General features: G+C 47.5%; 1 protein-coding gene across 1 annotated transcript in view; it reads right to left on the reverse strand.

Moving 5' to 3' along the window:
- LOC119441981 (ADAMTS-like protein 1) overlaps positions 1-25,697 on the reverse strand; it is a 243,596-nt gene that overhangs the window by 35,330 nt on the left and 182,569 nt on the right. Inside the window, exons 3-8 of the mRNA XM_037706665.2 lie at positions 13,969-14,112; positions 6,752-6,982; positions 5,646-5,790; positions 3,355-3,484; positions 2,459-2,666; positions 1,558-1,702 (exon numbers count right to left, since the gene is read on the reverse strand). Coding sequence (XP_037562593.1) covers positions 1,558-1,702; positions 2,459-2,666; positions 3,355-3,484; positions 5,646-5,790; positions 6,752-6,982; positions 13,969-14,112 — 1,003 coding nt within the window. The remainder of the gene's footprint in view (positions 1-1,557; positions 1,703-2,458; positions 2,667-3,354; positions 3,485-5,645; positions 5,791-6,751; positions 6,983-13,968; positions 14,113-25,697) is intronic.

The raw sequence follows: 25,697 nt of genomic DNA on the forward strand, positions 1-25,697 counted from the left end.
CTACGTTACCTGCCCGGCCCGGCCCACCACCCCTTTACCTTAGGCGCGAGCCCGACCCGAGACCGAAAAAGACTTTTTTTTTTCAGAGTCTAGACGCGCGAGGATAACTCGTTGCACGTTACATCACACCACCAAAAAGCCCAAGCCCGGCCTGAGCCCGCGTCAAAAAACCCTAGCCCGGCCCGGGCCCGGGTCAAAAAGCACATGCCGTGCCCGAGCCCGGCCCGAGCCCGTGAAAAAACTGCCCTACCCGGCCCGGCCCGGGCCCGGGCTTTCGGGTAAGCCCGAGCCCGTGCAGTGCTCTAGTTTAAACGTCTACACGCTCGACGCCGGTAGCGCAATGCTATGCGCAGAGAACAGATAGAAGAGGGAGATACCGATCGCGGTGAACAGAATTACATGTAGTGACCCGATCAGAATGTACCGCGCTGTAGGGTGGGTTTTGTAGATGGAGGACCGGGATAATTGCCCACGTCAGGAGGAGCACCCTTGGTGCACATTGGATTGCATTTAAGCGACTGTAGTGACCTTGTCTCTGTCTACCGCTAAAGGGCACGCGGTCAACCGGATACTCAATTTGGAGAGGTATAGCTATGGATAGTTTCCGAGTGACTTCAGCAACAGCTTTTACTGACGCCCTACAGCTATGTCTACGAGGCTTTCCTTTTATTTCTAATGTCGCACACGCACTGAATTTTACAGAAATGGTTTTCCTGCAGTCGGTGCGACGTCTGGGATGCTCAGCTATTGGCACAAGGTATTATAACTACTGTTTCTAATCTTTTACCGCTGAAAGCTGAGTAGCAACGCATCTTTGGCTCGGTCGCGGCGATATGGCGCGGCGGCGTAACACGATTACGATGCAAAGCTATAAATGAAAGAGTGAAGAAGAGGATAGATGCTACAAGAAGCTGCACGTAACACCAGCGCTAAGCCTTTGGTGAGGTGGTCGATCGAGAGGAGACTCTAAGGTGTATCACCTGACATCTGCAGTACGCGCCGCTGACAGGGAAGCGGTTACGGTCAACGCTGTTGTAAGTAGGTAAACGCGCCTGTACGGCGCATACAGTGCAGAACGGATCTAGTCGAGGCTTTTGCTGATGTATATTCTCAGTGCTGGCGAAAAATCGTCGCTTGTTTCTTTTTTTGTCATTATAAAATCTGCGCGCTCCTAATTTGCATGTGGTGCAATGTGTCACTGACGTAACACAGCAGAAAGTCGAACGTTGGAGAGCTGTAAATTAAGTGGCGCGGCTCATCGCGCTTCTCTTGTTCATGAAGGGGCCCGGTGCGGAAGCGGTACAAAAATGCAGGGCGAAGAGTGGACACAGAATTGAGTTAGAGGCAACAGCACTGTTGAGTCCGGTGTCTGCGCACCACGTGTACCGTCATCGCGCTGTCTTTCATCATGACTGATGTGACAACGTATGTATACCCGGGGAGACATGTTGTGAAAACCTAAGAACCGCAAATAAATCAGTGAAGTATTAACTTTGACAAGATCAGGAATTCAGGGCAGAATTGCGGGCCTCTGCTGCTCGTGTTTTGCATGCTCACCCTTGAAGAAGCACGGGTTTCCCGACGAGCACTGCTGCTTGGACCGCGGCCGTCTCTTGGGGTCGCATAGGTGGCTCTTACGGCCACGAATGTCACGGCACTCCACCGCCCGTGTCTGCGTGCCCACGCCACACGTAGCCGAGCACTGCACGAGAATAACGGAGCCGGAAAGTGCGCGCATTGGTATGCAGTGGCCGTGGAGGGCACTGGAAGCAGCTGCATTACGCCATTTTACCCAACAAAGATGTGTCACCAGCTCCACGAATACCATGTCAAAAAAAGGTCGAACAAACGTTGAGGGTGCCAGCAAGGCGCAGTTCGGCCTTCTCATGAGTTGAAAAGAGTCTGTCGAAGTATTACATAAGCTTAAATTATAGCGTTTAACGGCCCTAAACTGCATCCTGAGAAATCCGGGCTACTCCTTGTCTTCGTTAGCATGTTGATCTCAATAATAGAGAGCTGTCTTTTGTGCGAAAGCTCCCTGTGTGCGTACTGCTCTATAAAGCAGAATTGTAGACTCTGTAAGGTGTGGAGCAGCGGAACACTGCACACCTTGCTAGAAGCACACGCTAACAACTGTTTCTCTGAGATTTAGCTGACAACTTTCTAACACCCTAACAAGCATTAATTGCATAGCTAGATAACTGATTGACTGTTTAGATAATTAACCGACTAACTGACTGTTTGCCTAACTAGCCTAACTAGCGCCAGAACTAACGAGCCAATTGAAAAGTTTATCACCCCAAGAGCTTAATAGTCATCGCGACAAGGATTGGTCTACCTATCGGCACTCCATCTTTGCGAAGCACTTGCCCGCCTATTTCAGCTGTGGTCTCACTCTACCCTAGAGGCAAGACAGAGCCGGAAGAGGGAAAGCTGAGCACCCGTCGTAGAGGCTCACCTGTGACCACTGGCCCTCGGTCCAACGCGAGCAGGGGTGCGCATTGCAGGGCCTCGTGTCGACCGGCCTCTGTCCGGGGCAGAAGTGCTCGGCCACAGCCGCCGTGGCCGCACCGGGCATCGCTGAGGGACGCACACAGGACACGTTGCGCGCCTGCCGGCCTCCGCCGCAAGAGGCGCTGCACTCGCTCCATTCGCCCATTTCCCACCTGCGAGCAACGAATCATGCAGTGAATCGTTGGTGTCATATTTTGGACGATCTGCTGATGAACAATCCTTGCGTGTCCGGTTCCATATGACGCCGTAAAGTGAACTCACCAAATGCAAACGCCTATAGCTAGGCACAGCTATAACTCCCTATTTGCTGTTTTACGTATTTCTCGCCTCTTCGTCTCTTAATTTTGTTGTTGTTGTTGTTGTTGTTGTTGTTGTTGTTGTTGTTTATAATGATATCGTAGGTCCCTCGTTCCGCACGCGTCTTGTCCTTTGGGCTAAAGCTAAAACCAATTTTATTTTTTGGTGAAGTCAGGGCCTTGTAAGTGCAGTGGTATGCAATGAGTGCTCGACGCACACAGGCCACTGATGTGCACTAAGGGACGGCCTCGCAAGCCCACTCGTGCTTTTCATTTCTTTTTTTCTCTCGATATATTCAGTGATCTTGAGAAAGTGCTAACACTACATGCCATAGACTCTGTTATTGATCCTATGCTAAATAAGAACAAATAAACAGCTTCACCGACGACGTCTGAAGGATGTGTCAAGTTGCCGGGTCTATGCATGTGATTAATTGCGTACGCGAACAATTGCCATGTACTCTTCCAGCATATTACAGTAGCTTCAGATGCTGATTCAGGAAATAGGGGCCGAACGATTTTAGATAACATATTCTATGCGTACCCTGGTGGGCAGGGGTTGTTTCCGCACGCTCGGACCCTGGAGTCAGGCCGGGAGTCCACGTCGCAGAGCCGGTCGTCCACTTCGGCGCCCGTGTCCGACGACGTGCACACTGGGTGGCTCTCCTGGTAGCCTGCGCCACAACCACAAGCGAATACGTAGGCACGCATGAAGCAAGGACGTTACGTTGGCGTTGCCTCCATGCGGAGGTTAGAAATGTTGCTTCTTATAACTCCGACAAGACCAACATAACGGGATCGTCATCTAGAAGTAATGATAATATCATCCTGCTTTGTAATATAGTTATCTTTCTCGCGAAAACCCACAGAAAGTTAGAGGAATCCGCAAGAATTTTGCACATTGCCCTTCGGCCATCTGTTGAACTTCAGCGCATGCACCAGCGTAACTCAACTGATGGTATTACAGCGTAAGCTGTTATGGGCTCATTCCAATAGCCGTTTCGGTTCACGATGGTGTTCGCCGCCGATACCGCCGTCGTCTCCGCCGACGGCGTCCGGGGGCGTAACCGCTATCACTGGAAATGCGAAAAAAGTACTCGGTATCTGGGTAGAGTATCTGGCTCACACCCGCGCCCGCTGCGTGGGAACCAGATACTCTACCACTGAGCCACGCAAGCGCTTGCTACCGGGCACCGGAAAAAAGGCCCTTTAAAGCAGACGCAGACAATCCGAGCCTCCGCCGATATGGTGGCGCCATCTAGTTAAGGTGCCTGCAAACGCCGCGAACGCAGGCGCAGACCACGAGATGCGATTCAGGCGAGGCGCGCAATCAACACGATTCCGATGTGAGATGTGCGCCACGTATTCTGGATACCTCTTCGGTACACGTTATGGCGTCTCCTTGCAAGGTACGAACCGCTTCTGAAGAAGCGAATCGTAGAGCTACGTGCGCGGCTACAACCACGCATAATCGGGCTCAGCAGAGTGCTGTGCAGAGAGCATTACAAGCCGCAGCCCGCAGTCGACGCCGGGCGGACAGTTCGGATCGTTCTCGTCAAAACGAGGCGAAGAGACATCGACGCGAAGACCCTGGTGTGCGTGGTGCCGAAATTGGAGCTACTCTTGAGCCGCTCCACCAGCTTACGCTTTGACTGTGCTGCGTGTGCTACGCAGGCCTGTGACTTAAAAAAATACAATTTTGAAAGATCTACTGAATTTCAGCAACTTTCAGTTAGCGATATCGACAGTGTACTCCCTTCTAATAACAAGCAAAAATACGGCTATCAGTAGTAACCCCTGTTGTGTTATAGCAGTGTTTTGGTCAGGTTGAAATTCAGCTGATCTTCTGAAATATCATTTTTTAATATACTGCCCATTAAGTTGCGCTAGTGCATTGCGATAAAGTTCGACGAATAGATAAAGGGGCAATGTCAACAATTTCTGGACATGCATCAACAGTGGACGAATAAGGGAAGCCTCAGCAGGCAACTATATTTCCACAAAATGTCTTGTCTTCGTCAGAGTCAGCACGGAGTCAGCGTTTCGACCAGGGAGCTTGCCTTTGTCAGGACATTGACGTAGCCATTTCCTTTAGTCAAAACATTGGGAATGTGCTGAAGCTTCCCATATTCGCTCACTGCTTATCAGTCATCTTTCTCGTGCGAAATAATACATCAGGTAGCGAATTTTGAATTGTCCTTTGAGCAGCTGTGGTCTGCACGGTGGTAGACTAAAATCTTATTTTTTTAAAGACCAAAAGAGCAAGGGGCTGAACTCCCAAAAATGTATTTCCAAAGTACGCTTTCTTGACATTGTCCAGCTTTCAGTAATAATATGCTGAAACATGCCGCACACAGGCCATGGCCGGGTTGGGTAATAATAATGGGCTGGCTGAAATTTTCTCTGACGAACAATTCTAGCTTAGAGCTTCTGGTGAATTCGGACCCAGGACCTGTGTTCACTAAGAGCTCTCATTCTAGAATTCTTCGAAAGAAAAAATCTCGAAAAATGCTGGCACTGGACATACTATTGGCGGAGGTGGCTGGTCAATGGCAAAGAGCACTTACAAACGAAAAGCGTTGTGAATTCGGCCCAGATTCTGAACTACGAACCAATGCGTTTAACATTATTTTTTTTCGTGTTCTTGACCCATTTGTAATTTGTTATTAGCTCTATACGGGGGGAGTCTCTCTGCAAACACTGTCTTCCTTTTATGCGAAAGGCGAGAAGGTCTCAGAGAACCGCAAGCTCACAAAGGTACCACAGTTCTACACATGAAAGGTTGCGTCGAGTCTTTCGAGAAGCTTAGGAATAAAAAAAAAACCATGTGCCCACCTCCGCCGCAGGTTGCCGAGCAAGGCGAGAACGGCGCCTCGGCCCAAGCGAAGATGGGTGCCCTGCAGGATGTTCCGTTGCCTCCGCAGATGCCGCACTCGTCGACCTCGGCCAGTGAGCCCAGCTCCAGGTCACAGCCCACGGGCTTCCGCAAAACACAGAAGAACGCGCACGCACAAGCGCACAGGTGTACACGGCGAGCTTTTCAAGAACACAGCGCACGAGACATTGAGACCGGCCAGAAAAGGAAAACATTGAAGACACTTACGCGACATGGCTTCAAGGCGAAACGAACTAAGGTCAGAATCTGTAACTGCAGCTGTTTGTTGTTAAGACCCTCTGAAGTGCTTTAATTGTGATACCTATGATATAGAAATCATCTGGACAGTGCGACCGGTCATCTACACAGCTTTGGTGGTGTTTCACTTTCGGCCTAATGCATTGATGCCTAACTGGACCAACAAAACACGCAGCAACGCTTTTAAGTGTTGTCACACGGCAACAGCCCGCACAATCTTAACATTAAGCACGTGAAAATAATCAGTGTGGGCGATTATTTTACCTTCTGGTTCCAACCGTAAAGTAAACAATTCATTTATGCTACATTTGGGTGGATGTCTCAGTTTCCCTTTAATTACTTATCTCCACCTAGCGGATTTCCGCTGAACTATTACGTCAGTAAACAATTCAAGAAGACATTTTCAGGGTAGATGGTACTGGGTCAATAACGTAAGTAAGGGCATCCGCGGATAAGATCCCGTGGCTGCTAATAGATTCATTAAAAAGTTCAGAAGATACTTTCACGAACAGCGTATACTTATTATGTCACCAACGATCACACGAGAAGTGCTTTATCGGACAATCCTTATAGGTTCAATGCCCTTTCAGACATGCCGTAGTTGTTCAGGAACACTCTCTTCATATTCCTCCCCTTTTTGCGCAGTATATCACTAATGGGCAACGTATGCTGCGCAACAATCCCTTCCCCTGAACGTTTCCCGCATTGCAACAAGAATACACCATTGCCGATGAAAACAATAGCGGGGAAAATTGAGGGAGCGGGGAAAATAGAAGGAAGGAGAGAGAAGGAGAGGGTGGCAGCTTACGAGGCACTTTCCCTGGACGCACATGTCGAGCGCTCCCTCGCGGCAGCGCGTGCCGTCCTGGGCCCGGGGCGCCAGCTTGGCCATGAACTTGAACTGGCGCGCCTGGCAAGTCAGGCTGCACGGGTCGCTCGGGTCCTGCACGGGCGTCCACTCGTACAGGCGGCCGCGGTACGGGACCCGGTCAAAGGCCGCGCACTGCGCCGCCCGGAAGTCCACGGGCTCGGGGCACGGCTGCGACCACGGAGATGTTAAGCCGTGTGGCTGACCACGCCTAAACATAATGCTCCCTAATCCATCGCCGCGATGATGCGCTGAAAGCCCATCTTGAATCATAGTTGTTAGTTACGCAGTTACTTTGTTTAAATGCTGCAATTATTCAAAGTGCAGGATGAATAAGTAGAGGGGCTACACACAGCCACAGGCTCCGAGTCACTTTCTAGACCTGGGTAGCATGGCGGTCCTGTCGCAAGGCTAACCTCTCCAGGTGAGAGGGTCATTGATGTAAAAAAATTGCAATAAAAGCAAAAACAAAGCACACACATACACTATATACACATCGCTAATGCATTAACACAAAAATTAGTCAGCGTGTCCCATTGAGGCCTGCTTCCCGCAGGAATGATGTATGCGCCTTATTTGGGCGTGGTTGAGATTCCGGACTTTGCCATGGTCCAAGAAGAACCGGGTGCTGAAGTTGTGTGTCGTGTTGCATTTTTAGAGTGTTGCTGTCAACCCAGCCCTTGACGCTGCAAGGTGACTTCAAGTACAAATTAAGTTACCTAAGTTCTTGTCAACACCGCAGGTGTGACACAATGGCACACTGAACAAATTACTTTAAAATAAAGCGTCGCGTGTAAGCGACAGTCAGGCGAATGTCATGAACGCATGTTCCTTCACGGCTATCAAGACCAAGTGGCATACGAAATTACACTTGGAATGGCATCGATTAAGCGCGCCGTATTTCTGCTCTGCTTGCCTCCACAGGCTTACCACAGGCAACGCTGCTATGGCTGATACAAGCGCCACTGCATCGCATCTCGAAAATGGTATCAAGGCCAGTTTACATTAGTTTCTGTATACAGTTCTGCCCGCATGGTCTACTCTGACACTGCCACTCTGGGTGGGCGACCACTGAAGCACAACACTTTTAATTGACCTACCGGTCATTGGTGTAAGTACAACCTTCCCATCCCTTTACCTCACCCTCCCATCTCTCCCCAGCGTAGGGTAGCAAACCGGATATTGCCCTCTGGTTAACCTCCTTACCTTTGCCCTTTCTTCTGTCTCTCTCTAGTTAATGACAGCAACTATAACTGGTTCTGCAAGCAAGGTGGCCTAAGGCATTGCATAGCCACCCACGGAGTCATGAAATACCACCCTCGCGCGAGGTAGCTGCTACCAAATTTAAGTGAAAGCTGCTCGCAGTAGAGCCAAGCCACTAGCTGTGGTAGATGTCATATAAGCTTTTCTGTGATTGTGGGCTTCATTGCCGGGAACTCCACATTCCTATATGGTTGATGATGTAGGCATAAACGATCCATCATAGTAGAAACCTCTCAATAGAGTCGATGGCTCTCTGCAAACTGTTCTAAAGTCTACTGATTCTAATAGAACATCCCCGAAATAGGGTTTAAACAAAGACAACCTTCTGACGGCATATAGCGAAGTAGAGCACTGCACGAGCTCGGGCTTACCCGAAAGCCCGGGCAGTTTTTTCACGGGCTCGAGCTGGGCTCGGGCTGGGCTCGGGCACGGCATGGACTTTTTGACCCGGGCCGGGCTCGGGTATTTCGACGCGGGCCCGGGCCGGGCTCGGACTTTCTGGTGGTGCGCATGTAACGTGCAGCGAGTTATCCTCGCGTGTCTCGACTCTCAAAAACCTGTTGCCCCGGCGCAGCTGGAAGCTAGCAGTGCTACTCCTGTGTACTTCCTTTTTCTTCTTCCGTCGTATTTTGCGCTGTTTGAACAGAATGTAAAAGTCCAGAAAGACCGAAGTCACCTCAAACCAAAGGATGCCATTGTATTCCTCAAGCAATGTAATGAATGCTTTCAGCGCGGTGTAAGCGCGTTCGCGACTTGCTGATTCCTCAAAGGCGAATTGATAAAACGATGGCTGCATGGTAAGATAAGATAATTCGTCACGCGGCTGAAATATGGTACTGCGTCCATCCATGATTGCACGCATGTTCTCAGCCGGCCGCCTAGCAGCAGCGCATTACGCTGCACTATGGAGGAACGAGAAGCTTTTTTTCTCCATTTACTCCATCCATGCGCTGAAGACTAAGCAAAGTTCGGCGATTTAACTCCCGATTCAACGAACTCAAATTTAGACCCATGAGTGAGCCGGATTGTGAGTGCGAGGCTGCATGAGCCCTCCCCCCGATTTAGTCCCAATAAATAAAATAAATAAAATATCCCGTGAAACTGTCTGAGTTCGAGTCATTGTGAAATACATGAAGGATGACGCGGCCGCCATTGTCAAAGATAGGACCACCCACCGAAACATCGGTCACCCTGTCTCAGGCACTTTATCCCTTTTTATACACTTCTCTCGCACAGTATGCTTCCATCTGTCGTGTCCCATCCTGACTTCTGAATCCGGATGTTTTGGAAGCCACAAATGCTAGGATAAGTGCAAATGACATCCAACTATATTCACAAGCGTGTGTCCATAGGAATACCACTCCGGAGCAGTATATAGGCTATGTTTAGCCTAGTGTACAAGTCCACTAGAAGGAAAATTGATCTACAAGAGCTCCACAAGTTATATGTAGACTGAAAAAGTTTGTTTATTTGAGGACAGGTGTGCAGATCACTGAAAAACATATACACGCGGTGCTGCAGTTCGTAAAAAGCGGGCTCATTGGCCAATCAATCGGTGGCAGCGAATGACATGACAGGCAAGTCTCCCACAGACGGCGTGCATTTCTTACTAAGAAAAGAAAAGTTTGTCAATATAGAGGCCCCACTTTCCCATCTGTCTCCGAACGCTCCGCGCCTGCCTCATTGCAGTCGGCCGATCGAACGACCACAACTCGTCTCCTGCGAACAGGAAGCACCGCACAGTGCGGTAACCTTGTTTCGTCCTCACTTGGTGCCTCGAACGAGAACCAAAGCACCATACCCAGACAACAGCCGCCCGCAATATCGCCCACCCCTCCCTCCGCCTCAACCCCCTCGGTTAGCCCTTTTCTGTAATTCTGCGGCGTCACCGTCTCCGGCACCACCGCCTGCTGTCAATTAAGCGGCGCAGAGGCGTTTCCGACGTGAGCCGTGATCCGATTAGCAGCGACAGAAACCTGTGCACGCTCGCGCAGTGGGCCTACGTCAAATCCGGGGGGGCCTGGGCTATGCCTCCGCACGTGCACAGATTGCGGGCCGCCGCTCCCCAAGCTATGCTATGCCTTTTTTGTCGGTATACGTATAGATCAGCGTGGGAACGCGCCACCTGGCACATTCAAACGGCCATAGCTGGGCTTCTGAAATTTCTATAGAGGTACTGGGTGGGCCGTAATACAACAATCCTTTTTTTTTTTCGCTCGAATGTACAACCTTTGCCAAAAGTATGCAGGCTAATCCACGCCTTCACCATATAGTATGTCGTTCAGCTGTGTGGTGTAGTTCCCGCGGCATTCTTGACACACCTGAGCCATAGATGATGAGCAAGACAGTTCTGTTTTGACGCGAAACGTCTTTCAGTTCGGTCAGCACAAAACGTCGCTTGCTAAAGACGCATGTAACAAAACCATGTAGTAATAACAATATTGCTTTATATTTCCAACCGTACTGCCTTGCACTTTACTCTGGTATCGTTGTGTCCAGCAAGGAGACGATCACTTCATTATGCATGTGTTGCGTGCCAAGATTGCACCGTTATTTATTTATTTATTTATTTATTTATTTATTTATTTATTTATTTATTTATTTATTTATTTATTTATTTATTTATTTATTTATTTATTTATTTATTTATTTACATACTCTCAAGGCCCGAGGGCATTACAGAGGGGAGTGGTGAGTACATATGAAGTCGCTGGCAATTTTTTTTTAATTAACGGTGTCACTAATAGCAGCGATGGAGGCGGGAAGGTGGTTCCAGTCGTCGGCAGTGTGTGGTATAAATGAGTAAAAGTAATAGTTGGATTTGCATCGTAGTATCCCCACCTTCATTTGGTGATCGCTGCGAGGTGAGATATTATAGGATGGGTGAAGCAACAACTCATCTTTAAGAACAGGATTAGTGTAGTAGATCCTATGAAAGAGGCACAAGCGCATAAACTTACGACGTACTGCGAGGTCTGGCAAACCAAGTGTAAGTTTCATTGATGATACGCTTGCGTGGCGCGCATAATTTGATAAGATGAAACGGGCGGCCCTCTTCAGAAGTGATTCCGACGCCACGTGCGCCACGCGTGACGCTATCAGAGCTAAATTTAGCCTCTCGCTCGGTGTTGAGAGATGCATAGCACGGCAGTTCGTTTTTTTGTCGATCCGAGCAGGAGTGGTCACGTATGAGATAGCTCATTCTGGACACAGTATGAGTAATCCATCAAACTCAAACCTATGCTCACCCGGAGTGCTCGCCTGCCTGACAAGTGTGCAATTTCTCGCAGAAATTTTACGTTTTCTGGGCTAAGGCGCCTCTGCGTTCGACAGGTCGGGCCCAGAAATAGCGTATAGGGAGACGCGTGCACCAAGATAGAGGGATGCCAATTCGCGCCCACTTTTGACCATGGCGGGCCCACCACGAATAGGGAGCGCGCACGACTGCAAGATTAAACCGGAGTACCCCCCACTATCTGTATCACAAGTTAAGCGTCAAAGCTTTCTAATGCGTGAATAAGTGTCACTTGTCTATTCGGTTGCGTCATTTCTGTACCCTAGTGCTCATACACGCTCAACAGCACGCACATGAAGTTTGACGTACCCCACTGTGGCTGCGTGCCCGCTATGGCCTATACCGGATAATTATTTTTGCATTCCTTAGGGCGTTGGAACTTGCCGAATACCACATGAATTCCCTTAAGCAGCCTGTAGTAAGCCTGGCGGTCCCAGTAAACGTAGCTCGTGTACTTTGCACGAATAGCATACTTCGTTCTTAGCACCCATTGCCTCGACCATTGACGGGGTCGCGAATCCTCAAAAAAAGTCACAGCATATCCACGGGGTGAATGATGATGAGTGGGCGAAGCTCCGGAGGGAATCATCGGATCTCCCGCTTAAGGGGACGCTAGCACAAACGCGTTAGAAACGTGCAGTACTCTCTAGTAAGGGGGAGCGGCCACAGCGTCTTACGCAGCCATTTACACATGCCGGAACGTGCACCGCGTTTGCCGACGCCATCACATGACTGCTGAGAGAGTATACCCCCCGTATTCATAAACGCTCCTCGACTTGAACTTGACTTGCCACCGCTTTGGGCAGCGCGTTCGAAACGCGTTGAAGGTAAGGCGGAGAGGCCACAGCGTCTTACACCAGCTTCTTACACGGGCCGTAACGCACTAGCACAAACGCGTTAGAAACGCGCTAGAAACGCGGCCTTTCGTTAATGTTGGGTATTTATTGCCATCGTGGTGCGTGCGTCCAGGCCCGCTTCGTGGCGTAGTGGGCTAACGCCGCGCGCTCGGAAGCGAGGGGTCCCTGGTTCGATTCCGCGCTACGGACACAACTTCGGAGTTTTTTTTCTCATTTTTCTCAGACTGGTTACACACTACTACTACGACGACGGGGACGAAAGGGTGCCGCTATAAGGAGCTTCGCCCCTAAAAACGTTTCGTTGAAAGAATGGTTTTTCACTGGTCGGCCGCTGCTTCGCTGACATTGTGCTCACTGTGGACAATATAGTATCATGTTCTTGTGAATCGGTCTTATGTATACGAACTCCGTTGTGAATACTCGTCAAGGGGAAAAAATTGCGAAGTTATTTGTGAGAAACAACAGTTTGCCATCAACTTCGAGAGTGTCATACGTACGGTTGCGATCAGCCAGCGCTTCTTCAAAAAAAAAAAAAAAAAAAAACGAATCACACTGCGAGGGTACGTGCAATTATTTCTCTATGAACATCTCACAGCTTAATGTTAAGTATATATCAAGCTAAGCTAAAGTGGTTTAATGTATACTCGGCGTCGAACTAAGAATTCAGCGGCAAATATACCGCAGTGAAGCTCAAAGAGAATCTGTGTAGATGCGCCAGCTGCCAATTACGATCGCTCGATGTCATGGCAAAAGGCGGACTTATTTCAATATCAGACGTATTGGAAACTATTACAGCAGAAAATAGTCTCCAAAAGGCAGGGTCACAAGGTAGAGTAAAATGCACGCAATGCGCTAGTTACGTTTGCGTGTGAATGTGTCATTTGGCGTCTGTTTTCTGCAATCACGCAAAACCAACTGATCTATAAGCATCAATCCTCGGGAATCGCGTTTTAGAGCGTGAATGCACCCAAGGCAGGTGCAATGCAGTGGGCGGAGCTTGTATACGGAGTTTTTAGGTGGTCAACAAGTGTGTACTGCGAGTCTACGCTTCCCGAGACATTGCCTCAAGTAAACAACGCAAAGCCGCACTTAAATACATGACCACACCTGCCGCAGCGGACGCGGAATTCCCAATACCAGCCGGATAAACGACAGTGCACCGAGACATTCTCATCGTACTCGCGTCACCAAGGTCATGTTGCGGAAAATTATGGACGCCCCGCAGCCGCTGCCGTCTGTTTTATGTACGCCAGTGGTGAGAACAGCTGTGAAAATTATGCGGGCAGGGTCAACTCCTTTTTTTCGAGGGTCCATACTGTTAAACGTGCACATACGCGTTACACTGAAACAGTAGACAGTGACCGTAGTTGGCAGCTAGGCTCCGGCTCGCTCAGCCGTCTGCAACGCTGCTAGTGGTTTAGCGGTGTTGCAGACCACCCGGCGAGTACCAAAAGGCCGCGATGGCCGGCTCCCACGTGACCATCCCGTGCGCCATGGCGTCACGACACGCCCATCTCCAGGGAAACGAAGCTGGAACTAACTCGTAGAGAAGCTATTATAGTAAATTATTTAGGGCGCTCTGAGGTTTGGCAGTATTTCCAGGGTTACAGGGCCGAGAACGTTCACTTACCAAAATAATATAATAATAGTAATAAGTAAAAAAAATTGTCATTTCGGTACTCCTTCTAAGTGTTTCTGCTGTCTATACGGTACCGCGTTTCTGCAGGGAAGACAGCACCAACCTGCATGTTGCAGATGCGCGTCCTGGTGGCATCTCCCACGCACCCGCCGCGGGCTAGGCATCGCCGGGACCGGCTGCTCACTCCTCCGTCACACGTCCGCGAACACGAGCTCCACGGGCCCCAGGGACCCCAACCATCGACGTCCTGGAAGCACAGAGCAGAGAGGGGAGATTACACAGAGCGAGATTATGTTTTTTTTTTTTTGTTAGGTACATTTGTAATGAGTGCATTGAACGATTTGTACCACGCATTGTAAAGAAAACGAAAGGAAAGAACCCCTGGATTTCTCGGGAGACGTTACAGTTGAGAAGACGACTAAAAAGCTAAAAATAAAGAAACAAACAAAACTCTAAGGATATACATTTACACTGCAGCAACAAATGTCTGAGCTCTCTTCTCAAGTTATGACAAACGCAGCGGCTGACAAGGAGCGCTGTTAAAGAGAGCAGCTTCTCAGCTTCATATCGTCGTCTCCTGAGAGGTTCTGGAGTATCATTTTCAAAAAAAAAAGAAGAAATTCCGCAGAACCCATCTCACGATGACTGTCGACCGTAATGCGTTTAGAACTGAATCAACACAGCGACACAACGTATTGCCACCGTCGAAACGAGTTGTACGTGAGGCGTGTACAGCAGCGGGATTCCTCTTTCGCGTTTCCTTGAGCGCCATCTAGGGGCGCGGCAGCGAAGCATGCGCGTGGCCTCCGAAATGCACGGCGCGCCGACAGCCGGGCTCCTGTCTCGCATTTCTTTCTAAACACGCTGCGACATCCAGTCACACTAGGTGTCGATTCGTCGATTTAGCGCAGCCTGCTGAATCGCCGGGTTGCTGATCTCGAGGAAACCGTGTGACGTGGGTATGATTCCGCCCACCATCAGAGAAATTTAAAGGATCTTTTTTTTTGTCATTGTAGAGCGGGCACACACCCACTGCAGCTGGCACATGCCTATAGTAATCCAAGTTTTGGCATCAAAGAAGTTCATTGGAGACCACTGATAACTATAGTAGAGATCAGCGTTGGAGACTAGCACAGACCGAGCGGCACATACCCGCTACTCCAAGTCGGCATCAAAGAGTTTCTACGAAAAGCACTAAGCATCTAGTCCCGCTTCTACGGCGACGCATGTCGGCGTGAATGAGGTTTGATGAAGAGCGGCAGATATATGTACACGTTGCCACATACTCGGTGATTCAAGTTGGTCCGACGGTTGGTTTCAAATCCTGTTCCCGGTACACAGCATCCCGATCGTCTAACCGTTCGACCATACACTACACTGTGACCCAGGCTGGTGGGAACGCGGTTAAATACAAAACACACAGATACATAGATAGATAGATAGATAGATAGATAGATAGATAGATAGATAGATAGATAGATAGATAGATAGATAGATAGATAGATAGATAGATGTAGCCCCCAGAAAGTCCGTGAAGTACGCTAAGAATCATAAAGCATTAATACTGTAACCCATGATGTTTTTTGGAATTAACGTTGTAGAAACTAGAGGTAATTTTGTCATGGCTAATGCTTTCAATGGCCATTTTAAAGTTGCCTTTACTCAGGATAACAGCTATCTTGAACATATTAATGTATCGTGTGCACCTATACCGGACATTATGATTAGTGAGCAGGGCGTTTTTAATTTACTAGCTAAACGTGATGTAAAAAAATATATCCTGGGCCGGATGGCATACCGGATGAGTTCTTAAAGCGGTATTCAGAGTGAATCTCAATGTATTTGACAATTTTGTTTCGAAATCTTTGAGCGAGGGTCAAGTTCAGGATTACTGGGTAACTGCGAGAATCAAGCCTCTACATAAGAATAGAAATATAGAGTGGGTTAATATCGCCCAATTTCTTTAATTTAAGCTTCATGCAAATATCTTGAACGTAGAACACACAATCACATTTCGGAATTTATCGATAAGTAGGATATTCTCTATAGTTCTCAACATGGACTCGGGAAATGATTTTCTAAGTGTACTCCGTTATCAACAACCGCACATGATTTTTCTCAAGCAATAAATTCAGGAAAAGAGATTTATGCACGTTTTCATATTTGGTAAAGCTTTTGATAAAGTTTCACACAAGAAGCTACTCTTAAAATCGGATATAACGTTCAAAAATTCGCAGCTTGTAAATTAGATTTCAGCTTATCTCTCAGACTGAAAACAATGTTTCCTTTATTGATCAATGTTCATAAACGGTACCAGTTGACTCTGGTGTTCTTCAGGTCTCTGTGCTCGGCCCGCTTTTGTTTATTTTGTTTATAAATGAAATAATACGTGACATAGCTGTATAAGTCGAGCTATATGCAGATGACTGCATCTTTTTTCCCTAAAATGCAAAGCCCCTTTCATGAAAACCAATTTAACGAGGTATTTCAAAGGGCCACTCGTTGGTGCGATAATTGGCAAAAGTCTGTTAATTTCGAAAAAGACGAGTGCTAAAGCTTTCCACTTCTCCTGTCCGACTCACATCTGTTTAAGGCAATTGTACAGCCAACTTTGGATTATGCATCTATAATCTGGTAGCCTTGCGCTAAAAACACATTAACAAAATAGAAAAGTGACAAAAGATGGCGGTACGTCTTATTTATAACAGCTTTGGGCGAACTTCTGTCCCATTCTTGTTAGCAAAGCCCGACGCTAATGCAGAGAAATCATGTTTTCAGATTGGAATTCTGGGTTCCGTTAATTAATCGCCATAAGAGGATAGATGTCTCGCAGATACTTACCTCCTCCAAAGTATATACTACAAGGCAGAGAGACACGGAAGCTTTTGCTCCGGCCCAACTTTGATGCCTCCTATTCAAATACATATAAAACGCAGAAACGCTTTTCTGAGATAACACCTGGGCTGCTTTTAATGAAATGTGCTGCACTTGAGAGAGAAAGGTAAATTCTAGTGACTGTTGGAAGCAGAATTTCGATTTATGGCCTGAATGTTTTAAAGGCAATTACCAATTATTGGTTAGCTTGAAAAAAAATAGTACGAAGTTTACAAATTCGTAGCCCTACGAAAAACACATATCGCAATTCTGCAAACTTGCGTCCGTTAGAGCATCCAAAGCGGACAAAATTGATATGTCAATTTACACCTTACGTGAATAGCTTAAAACAGTTTTGCAAGCGTTCTACTCACACGTTAGTAGTTTACTTTAGAGCCACGTATAATATGTGAATTTTGTCCACTGTATAGATGTAATATTAGGTGCAATTTACAGAATTGTGATGTCGTTTTTCAGTGCTAAGTTGTAAACTTCATAGTTTCGTTTTTGAAAATTTGCGATTTTTGCCAGTGTTTATGAAAACATTGAAGACCTAAATCGAAAATTCGCCACCAACAGTCACTAGATTTTACCTTTTCTTTAAAATGCAACAAACCTAATCAAATTTGGGGCACTGGTTGCCGATAAAAACGATTTCATCTTTGCCATGTATTTAGATAGGAGCCCTGGAGCTAAATTTTCCTCTTATTAAGTATAATAAGATTTTTTCACCACCCGTAATGACATTTCTAAGTATTTGTTTTTTTCCTTGGGCAACTATTGCATGAAATAAATTTAGTAACGGAGTGGTTTTACAGCCATCGTTACACCCGTTTGCCTAACATCTTCAGCGGTAATTTTTCCGGTAATGGCGTGCTCTGTTCGAAACGTTTGGTTCTAGATGAGCATTGTGTTGCATTCACAAAATATGTCATTATTTTCGCTGTTTTATTGTTTCATTGCTGTTGTTTGCTAATTTACAAAACCAAACAAATGTAACTTCACCCTGCTAAAACCCCACATCTGGGTTGTAGTATCTATACATAAAATAATATCAATAAATTTATGCGCCTTTAATACGCCACCTAAGGGCGTATCAATAATGCGATACGGCCGAATATCAGAAGACGCATACACACAGATGCACTAAGCCCATTCGTTAATGAGAAGCAATAATATCATAACCACAACCCGTAAATAGAGCATAGCCATTTGTTATTCCGATATTTATATTGTTATCACTTATAACATTTTCAGTCGTTTTGCTGACCTTCCGCTCATGAATGATATAACGGCTCCAAAATTGCATAGCCGTCTCGCTGCTCTGTCTATAATCTGGCCGCTCCGCGCGCCGTTTTCTAGTAATTGTCCTTATGCAACCAAAGAAACACACAGTGCGCGCGCGCGTGTGTGTGTGTGCATGTTTGTGTGTGCGTGTGTGTGTGCGTGCGCGTAAGTGTGCATGTGTGTGTGTTCTTGTGCGTGTGGATGTGTGTGCATGTGTGCGTATGCGTCTATGTTCATGTGTGCGTGTGTGTGTGTGCGTGTGTGTGTGTATGGGTCTTGCGCGAGTGTGTGCATGTTTGTGTGCGTATGTTTGTGGGCGTGAGTGTATATGTGTGTGTTCATGTGTATGTGCGTGCGCGTAAGTGTGCATGTGTGTGTGCTTGTGCGTGTGGATGTCTGTGTGTGCATGTATGTGTGTTTGTGTCAGTGTTCATGTGTGCGTGTATGCGCGTATGTGGGCATGTATGTGTGTGCGTGCGTGTGTACATGTTTGTTTGTAAGGGGCTTAATTGTGCGTGCGTGTGCATGTTTGTGTATGTGTGTTCATGTGTGTGTGCGTGCGCGTAAGTGCGCATGTGTGTGTGTGTGTGGATGTGTGCGTGTGGATGTGTGCGTGTGTATGTGTACGTAAGTGTGCGAATGTGTGTATGTGTGTGTGTGTGTGTGTGTGTGTGTGTGTGTGCGTGTGTGTGTGTATGTGAGTGTGTGTGTGTGTGTGTGTGTGTGTGTGTGTGTGTGTGTGCGTGCGTGTGCGTGTGTGTGTGCTTGTGCGTGTGTATGTGTGTGTGTACGTGAGTGTGCATGTTTGTGTGCGTAAGTGTGCATGTGCGTTTCCGTAAGTGTGCATGTGTGGGTGTACGTGTACGTGAGTGCGGATGTAAGTGCATGTAAATGTGCGTGTTCATCGCGCATAAGAAATTGCTGCTGTCGACGCTCTTTAGCGTCGGAAATAATGAAAACCCATATCCATCTTTTAATTACTAGCCTTGATTGAGAACCTAAACCGCACAAGCAGCACCGGAAAACGTTGACGCTAGGAGCATAATTCGACGCTCCGTATAAGAGCAGGCCACCTTGCTCGATAACTCCCGCCATTCAAAGGTTCAAAGGTCGATCGGTATTTCCGTAGCCCACGGATGCACCCGACTCGACTCCCTACCCAATTGTCCTTCATACAGAGAGAATTAAAAGAACAAAGTAAAGGAAAAGGTACCCTCGACTTACAGAGGGTGACTACACGTTGCAACAAGTGCACGCTTGAACTCGAGAGAGAGTGAGAGAGAGCGGGGGAGAGAGGAAGCTCGCAGAGAGGGCTGAAGGCGTTGTTGTTGATTAGCTGTGTTCGCGTTGACCCGAATTACAGCCCCGCCGGTGGGCCGTACTCGATCCATCATCGAAGCCCAATTTGAGCCGCTCATTTGGGTCAGGTCGATATATCACACACGATGCTCCCGTATACACTATAAGCGAGGCAGGCGTCGTGGCACGAGCACACGTGCGTGCATTGTTTCCACCGTAACAAGTGAGAATGCAGCGCCGGCTGCACGCCAGTTTCCGATCGGCGACGAAGGAATTGACCTCCCGAGCGTGACTGCGTGGCGTGATTGTCGAAGAGCATCTCATAAATCGCAAATGGGCACGTTCGTTCTTTTTCTTTTCTTTTTTTTTACAGAAGTAAAAACTAAGTGTGCACTGGGATAAGTTAAAATTCTAGCGTAAACAGTGTTTTCTTTCTTCTCTCATTCAAACATTTTTTATGTAAAAAATTCCTCGGTCTTTCCACTCCGTGAAGATGGTTAACCATCGAAGCTGGAACGTGCGGGCCCGGTGTTCATCAATGGCCTAATTACGGGGGTTCATTAAAGTATTTCTCAATTATGAGGTTACATACACGTTCGGTTGCGACGGAGAGTACGACGTCACTGCCCGTATGCCTGCAGTCCGCCGTTGCCGCTTGCTTTCGATGTCTCGAGTTTGCACGGCGGCGTGGTTAGCAGCATTCGCCCGCCATTGCCGCTTGCGATTCTTTGAAATTAAATTGCTTCAAAATTAAATCTGTCCGTTACGTAAGACAATGAATGGCTCATACCCCCGTAAACGCGGCCTCCCCACTACGACAACAGAAGAGAAGTGAAAATCTAAACTGGTATGATGAGCGGCAACGCAGCCAGCTGTGGAAGAAGACGAGGACGACGAACGCGGGAGCAGTGGCACGAGCGCGTGCCGAGCACGAGCGCAACCCGAGGGGCGCCAACGAGCCAGCTGCGGAAGAAGACGACGATGCTCGAGACAATGCTGATGATGATAGTTTTCTGTACACAGGCGATTTCGCCTAGCCATATACGATTTCGCCGAGCCATATAAAGATTCGCTTTTAAAAAACTCACATAACCTCTACTCGAATCTCGTCGCCACAGATCAAATCTCCGAAGCGCATCATACGGGCGACTATACTTTACTATATATACACATAAACATTACCATGGAACACAGCTTACCATGGAACTTAGCTTCACTCTATGTGAAGCTAAGCTTTCGTGGGGCGGCTAATGAAGTGTCCTAAATTTGTACATTTCCTTCCTACGTCGTTGGCGTGAAGGCGCGTGCATGTGGTCTCGCCTGCCCGTGCTACGCAATGTGAAACAATGTGATTTGTCTTAAATGTGTGTACCGACCGCTTCTCGGGATATTACTCTGTTGTGATATGTGCAATGGGATCGATATCCTCGCCATCATCAACACGTGGACACGCTTGGGTTATTATTTAATCTCGTGGGGCTTGACTGAAATTTTACTTCGTACGACCATGCAGCAGATCCTCAAGCAACTGCACGCACGATTCCAAGTTATCTTTAGGAATGCTCTACTGCAGTTTTTCGCTGAAATTAAAAACTGTCAGCCCTTCCACTGGGATGGAGATGGACGACCAGCGAAGCTGCATTATGGTGGAATTGTGTATTTTCAATTATGACTGTTAAGATTTGATGGTGTAATTGCTTATTTGAACTATTAGAGAATGAGAAATATATATGATCCGGTGGTTTTCATTTATTTAGTGACCACAGAGACCATGGCCTTATGGTCGCTACGGTACACCGCCATAGGGTGTACGGCAAAGGTTGGCACGTTCTTCATAAACACGTCACCAACGCCGCGCGTGTTCGGTACGAACGCGGGCAAAACGCCGCCGCCGTAAACAACAGTTCTGCGCGTTGCGAAGCATCCATTGCGATAGCAAATTAGCAGCGAGCTATACGAAGTAAGGATAGTAGTTTTATTGGCTGTATAAACTTGGACACATTCGCTTACTAACTGAATTATCAAGGATGGTGTCAGCACGTGCACACAAACATGAATAGGTCACACTCGATGACCGCACACAACCACTGTCAAAACGCTGGCGTGAGCAAGCGCGCCAGCAGCAGCGAGCGAAGGTTAATGCGGTCTATTGCTTCAACGGAAACTGGGCGGCGAAAGCACAGCGCATACAAAGCTAGGAGCAGTTTTGCAGATCGCTTTCAAGATACGGTGCGCGCGACCGCGCGTCGCCGCGCAAAGTACAAGTACGTAGTTAATTGCTCACAGAGCAAAAGCCGCACTCCCTCCCTCCCGTGCTGCCTTCCCGCTTTCCTCCTTAACAGCTTCGCTGTAAAAAATAAATGCTGTGGTACCTTTTGCATATCAGCGGCAGCCTATATTTATGTCCACTGCAAGACTGAAGTCCTCTCCCTGTGTTCTCCAATTACCCCTGTCTTGCGCTAGCTGATTACGACTTGCGCCTGCAAATTTCCTAACTTCATCACCCCACCTAGTTTTCTGCCGTCCTCGACTGCACTTCCATTCTCTTGGTATCCATTCTGTAACCTCTCTCATGACTCCTACAATATCTTTGGTATTACGTAGGTGCCAAAACTACGATCTGGTTATGCGGCGCGCCGCAGCGGGGGACTGCGAATTAATTTTGATCACCTGGAGATCTTAAATGCACGGTACACGGGTGTTTTTGCATTTCGCCCCCATCGAAATGCCGCCGCAACGACCTCGTGCTTAGTAGTGCAACGCTCCACGGAAATCTGCTGATGCTGTACGTCTGCAAAAACGAAAAAAAAAAAAAAACTCGAGGGTAATTTCGAGCTTTGCGGAAGACTTCAAAGCAGCGCAAACGTCCCGCATGTTTTCCGCACAAAAATAAAACCAGTGTCGCGGGTATCGGCTCGCAGTTCTTTATTTCATTCAGAACTTACCGAGCGCAGACACTCCCTACTCAGACCACCCTGCAGATATGATATGTTGGACTGCTCGCCCGCAAATTCGGTACATTATCTTGTGTGGGCGGGTAACAGGAGGGCGAGGGGAGTGTCGCAGCATATACGCGACGTAACGACGCGACGGTGGCGTCTGGTTAAACGAGACGAACCGCGACAAAAAGGATGACAGCATGTATACGGGGGCGTCCGGCCGTCTAGACGCTATTGATTGATCAAGCAGACTGTGCGGCCAGAGCGCTGCAGCCTCGCAAAACCGGCCACTGCTGCAACAGAGTCCTTGGCGCGACCGACCGTCTCCGCTCCTATACCGACCTCACTGTCTCGAGGGTGTCGCGGGATCGTGGACCTCGCATATAAGACTCGCCAACGAGCGCCAGACCGAAAAGGCTGTCGCAGCCGTCCGTCTCCATATACACAACACCACCGCCACCACTACCGCCATATAACTTTCTCGGGATTCACTCGGTGCAAAACAGCTCGCAACGAGTGACTGCCTTCTTGGCCATCGCACTATCTCCTCTCGCCACACTTGAAGCAGGACTCTGCGAGAACTGGACGAGGAAAGCGCGATCTGGGGGAGATGGCCACATAGTGTGACCGCATTTAAGCTCACGCTCGTAAACTCGGCGTCTTCCGTCCGCCCAGACACCATGAAAGCGGCATTGTCTATACGAGGCGAGGCGGCTGCACAACTTGACCATGCAGAGGCGCGCATCACGTTTGCCCTATAGCTGTGCGGACGCAAGCGCGAGTGCGTATAGGGAGTGGTCTTCCTGCGATATGCAAGGAAATGCTTTCGAGTGATTATTGAATACAACCCGGCAGACAGGAATACACGGGGCTGAATACACAAAGCGCTTTGCATTCGGAAGAGCTCTTTTGTCATAGGCCGTCCCGCTTTCGCTAATAAGATGTGAAATATCGCGACTAACTGTATAGCACGTATCTGCTCCTACCAACATATCTAGCGTAATACGAACTTTTTTTGTGTGTGTGAATGCAAGGCTAAGTTCACAAAGCCTTTCTTTGATAAGTGCTCCTTGCCTTTGGCTGATCGACTTCGCTAATAATCCGTTAAAGTCCAGCATCACTTGTTGGCTGGTATTTGCTCTTACTCGTATACGAACAATTCCACGTATAAGAGAATTTTGTGAATATGGGCCTGCGTTCTTTTCGGCAACGCGTCGCGTCGGATCTATATGATAACCACTAATCGACAGAGTAGTAGACTTACCTTCTTTTTAATTATAAAGTTTAGCAGTGCATGTTGTAATTGCGAAATCAAGACAGCAAGGATGTAAATTGAACTGTTCCTAAAACAATTTTGTAACCACAATGAGTTTAGAGAAATCCGCTCGCAAAACGTGCGGCAAAATTCTGTACTGTTCCCAGTTGACACTTTTGCTTATAACTGCAATTTATAGTATTGTGTTTAAAATGCTAGCTTGAACAGTAACGCATTTTCAGTGCGTCTTTTTTAAAGCGAATCTGTCTTTGTGAACCGGCCCTCCTCTGTCTTGCCGAATAGCTGATACTTAAAAATGGAATTGAATTACGAGTCCGGCATGGGATCAAGCCTCGGTCCCCCCGTGCACAGCAGCCCAATGCTCTAACCGCAAGGCCACAGTCGCACGTATGTTTCCACCGTGCCAACGCCGACAAGCTCTTTGATGTTATCGCGGCGCGTGTCAAATTGCGTAGCACGCGTGCGCAAGAGCGCATGCGCTTGCTCCCGAGAAGATGCAAATGACAGCTTGTAACGGGCACAATGTGGCTTAGGCGAAGGCCTTCAGTATGACCTTGCACTTACGTTGCAATAAGGCACAAGCTAACACATGTTTCAGCTCCCTTTATGCGTTTATAACCAAGCTTCTCTGTCTGCAGATTCCAACAAAAAAAAATGCTTTAGATCTACCGCAATTTTCTTTTAGGTGACGCAATTCAACACAGAGGCCCGCATCCGCAACACTGTTTTCACGCTAGAACTGTTCGTAAGAGCAGACGAATGGCAGTCGTGATGTTGGACATATCATTAGCGAAGGCTGCTGGCCAATCACTATAAACTACACTTATAAACTAAATCATTTGCTGATTCGAGCTTAGGCATCTTCAGCCCGAATCCGCAAAGGATTTCGTTTATAAGTGCAGTTTAAAACTGCAAGTGGGTGTGCTTTGGCGTGCCGAAATTCACAGAACCATTCGTTAGTAAAATATGTTGGTCATTGTCTAGCCACGTTCTACAAATACACGTTCGCTTTCAGGACTAGCCGGCATATGTTCTTACGAAGCTGTCTAAGCGTACGAGCTGTTTAGTGAATTTATATTAATTTCATATACGTCACCCCGATTGGCCGATCTCAACGATGACGCGAGGCGAAGCGAAGGATCAATATGAGCCAATGACGAAGAGCAAAACATAATGGAACAAGTAAATCAATCGTGACATAATGCGGCCCATTAAAGGACCGGCATTTACAGTGAAGTTTGTAGACTAGTCGTAATATCAGGCGCTGGCCAACGAATCAGAAGCTGTCGATGTTGGTGAACAAGAAAAAAAGAAGAGCTGCTGACGGACTTGTGTGCCGAAACCACACGTAAAAGGCATGTTGGACAAAAAAAAAAAGATCCCTGGTTGTAGCATAAAAGATAGAGCTATCACTGCACTAGAGCTTGTATTACCTATTCTTGTTTCGCTGCATTCTACAAAACATTTTCTCGTCTAACTTCTAATAATTTGCGATAGTTTACTTAGCACATGGAGAGCGGTTGTCCACGTCTCCCTTTCTTCTTTTGGCATCGACAAGACAAGAACGGGAGCAAGTCTTTTGCCAGTCAGTTGTTGCAAAATGTTTGGTTAGTTTCGATATTATAAAATACCGCAATATTTCTTTGCGAATATGAATACGACTAGTTAGTGTGTAATATTCGATTCGTATTATAAACTTAGTATATTCGAAAATTTTAAGTTTCGAAATCCGCAGCTACAATATGTCTTCAAAATGAATCTCTGCAAAAGTAAAGAAAAGTTTACTGTAAAGTAGGAAATTTTAGCATGAAGCTTTACAGAGGCTACACCAGTTAATTTTAATCGCACGCTCGCATGTAAAAGCTGTATACTCATGACCATCACGACCCAACTACTACGTTTGAGTGAGTCTTCGCCCGGCAAAGCCCTCTTAAGACATCTACGTAACAAGCCGCGCTCACATTTTTCTACAACACTGAACACGCTTAGAGTCATAGGATTGCGCTGGCTCGAGACAGAGGGAGAAGTTCTATAGAACTGCCCTGGACATTCGAAGATATCACATGCAACTTAAGTGTACCACGATTGAAGTCAAAACGCTGCATTCCATCTGCAGGAGCCAAGTCACTAGTTCTGGAACATTTGAACACGACTTAC

The sequence above is a fragment of the Dermacentor silvarum genome, chromosome 2 (assembly GCF_013339745.2).
Source record: "Dermacentor silvarum isolate Dsil-2018 chromosome 2, BIME_Dsil_1.4, whole genome shotgun sequence".
NCBI lineage: Eukaryota > Metazoa > Arthropoda > Arachnida > Ixodida > Ixodidae > Dermacentor > Dermacentor silvarum.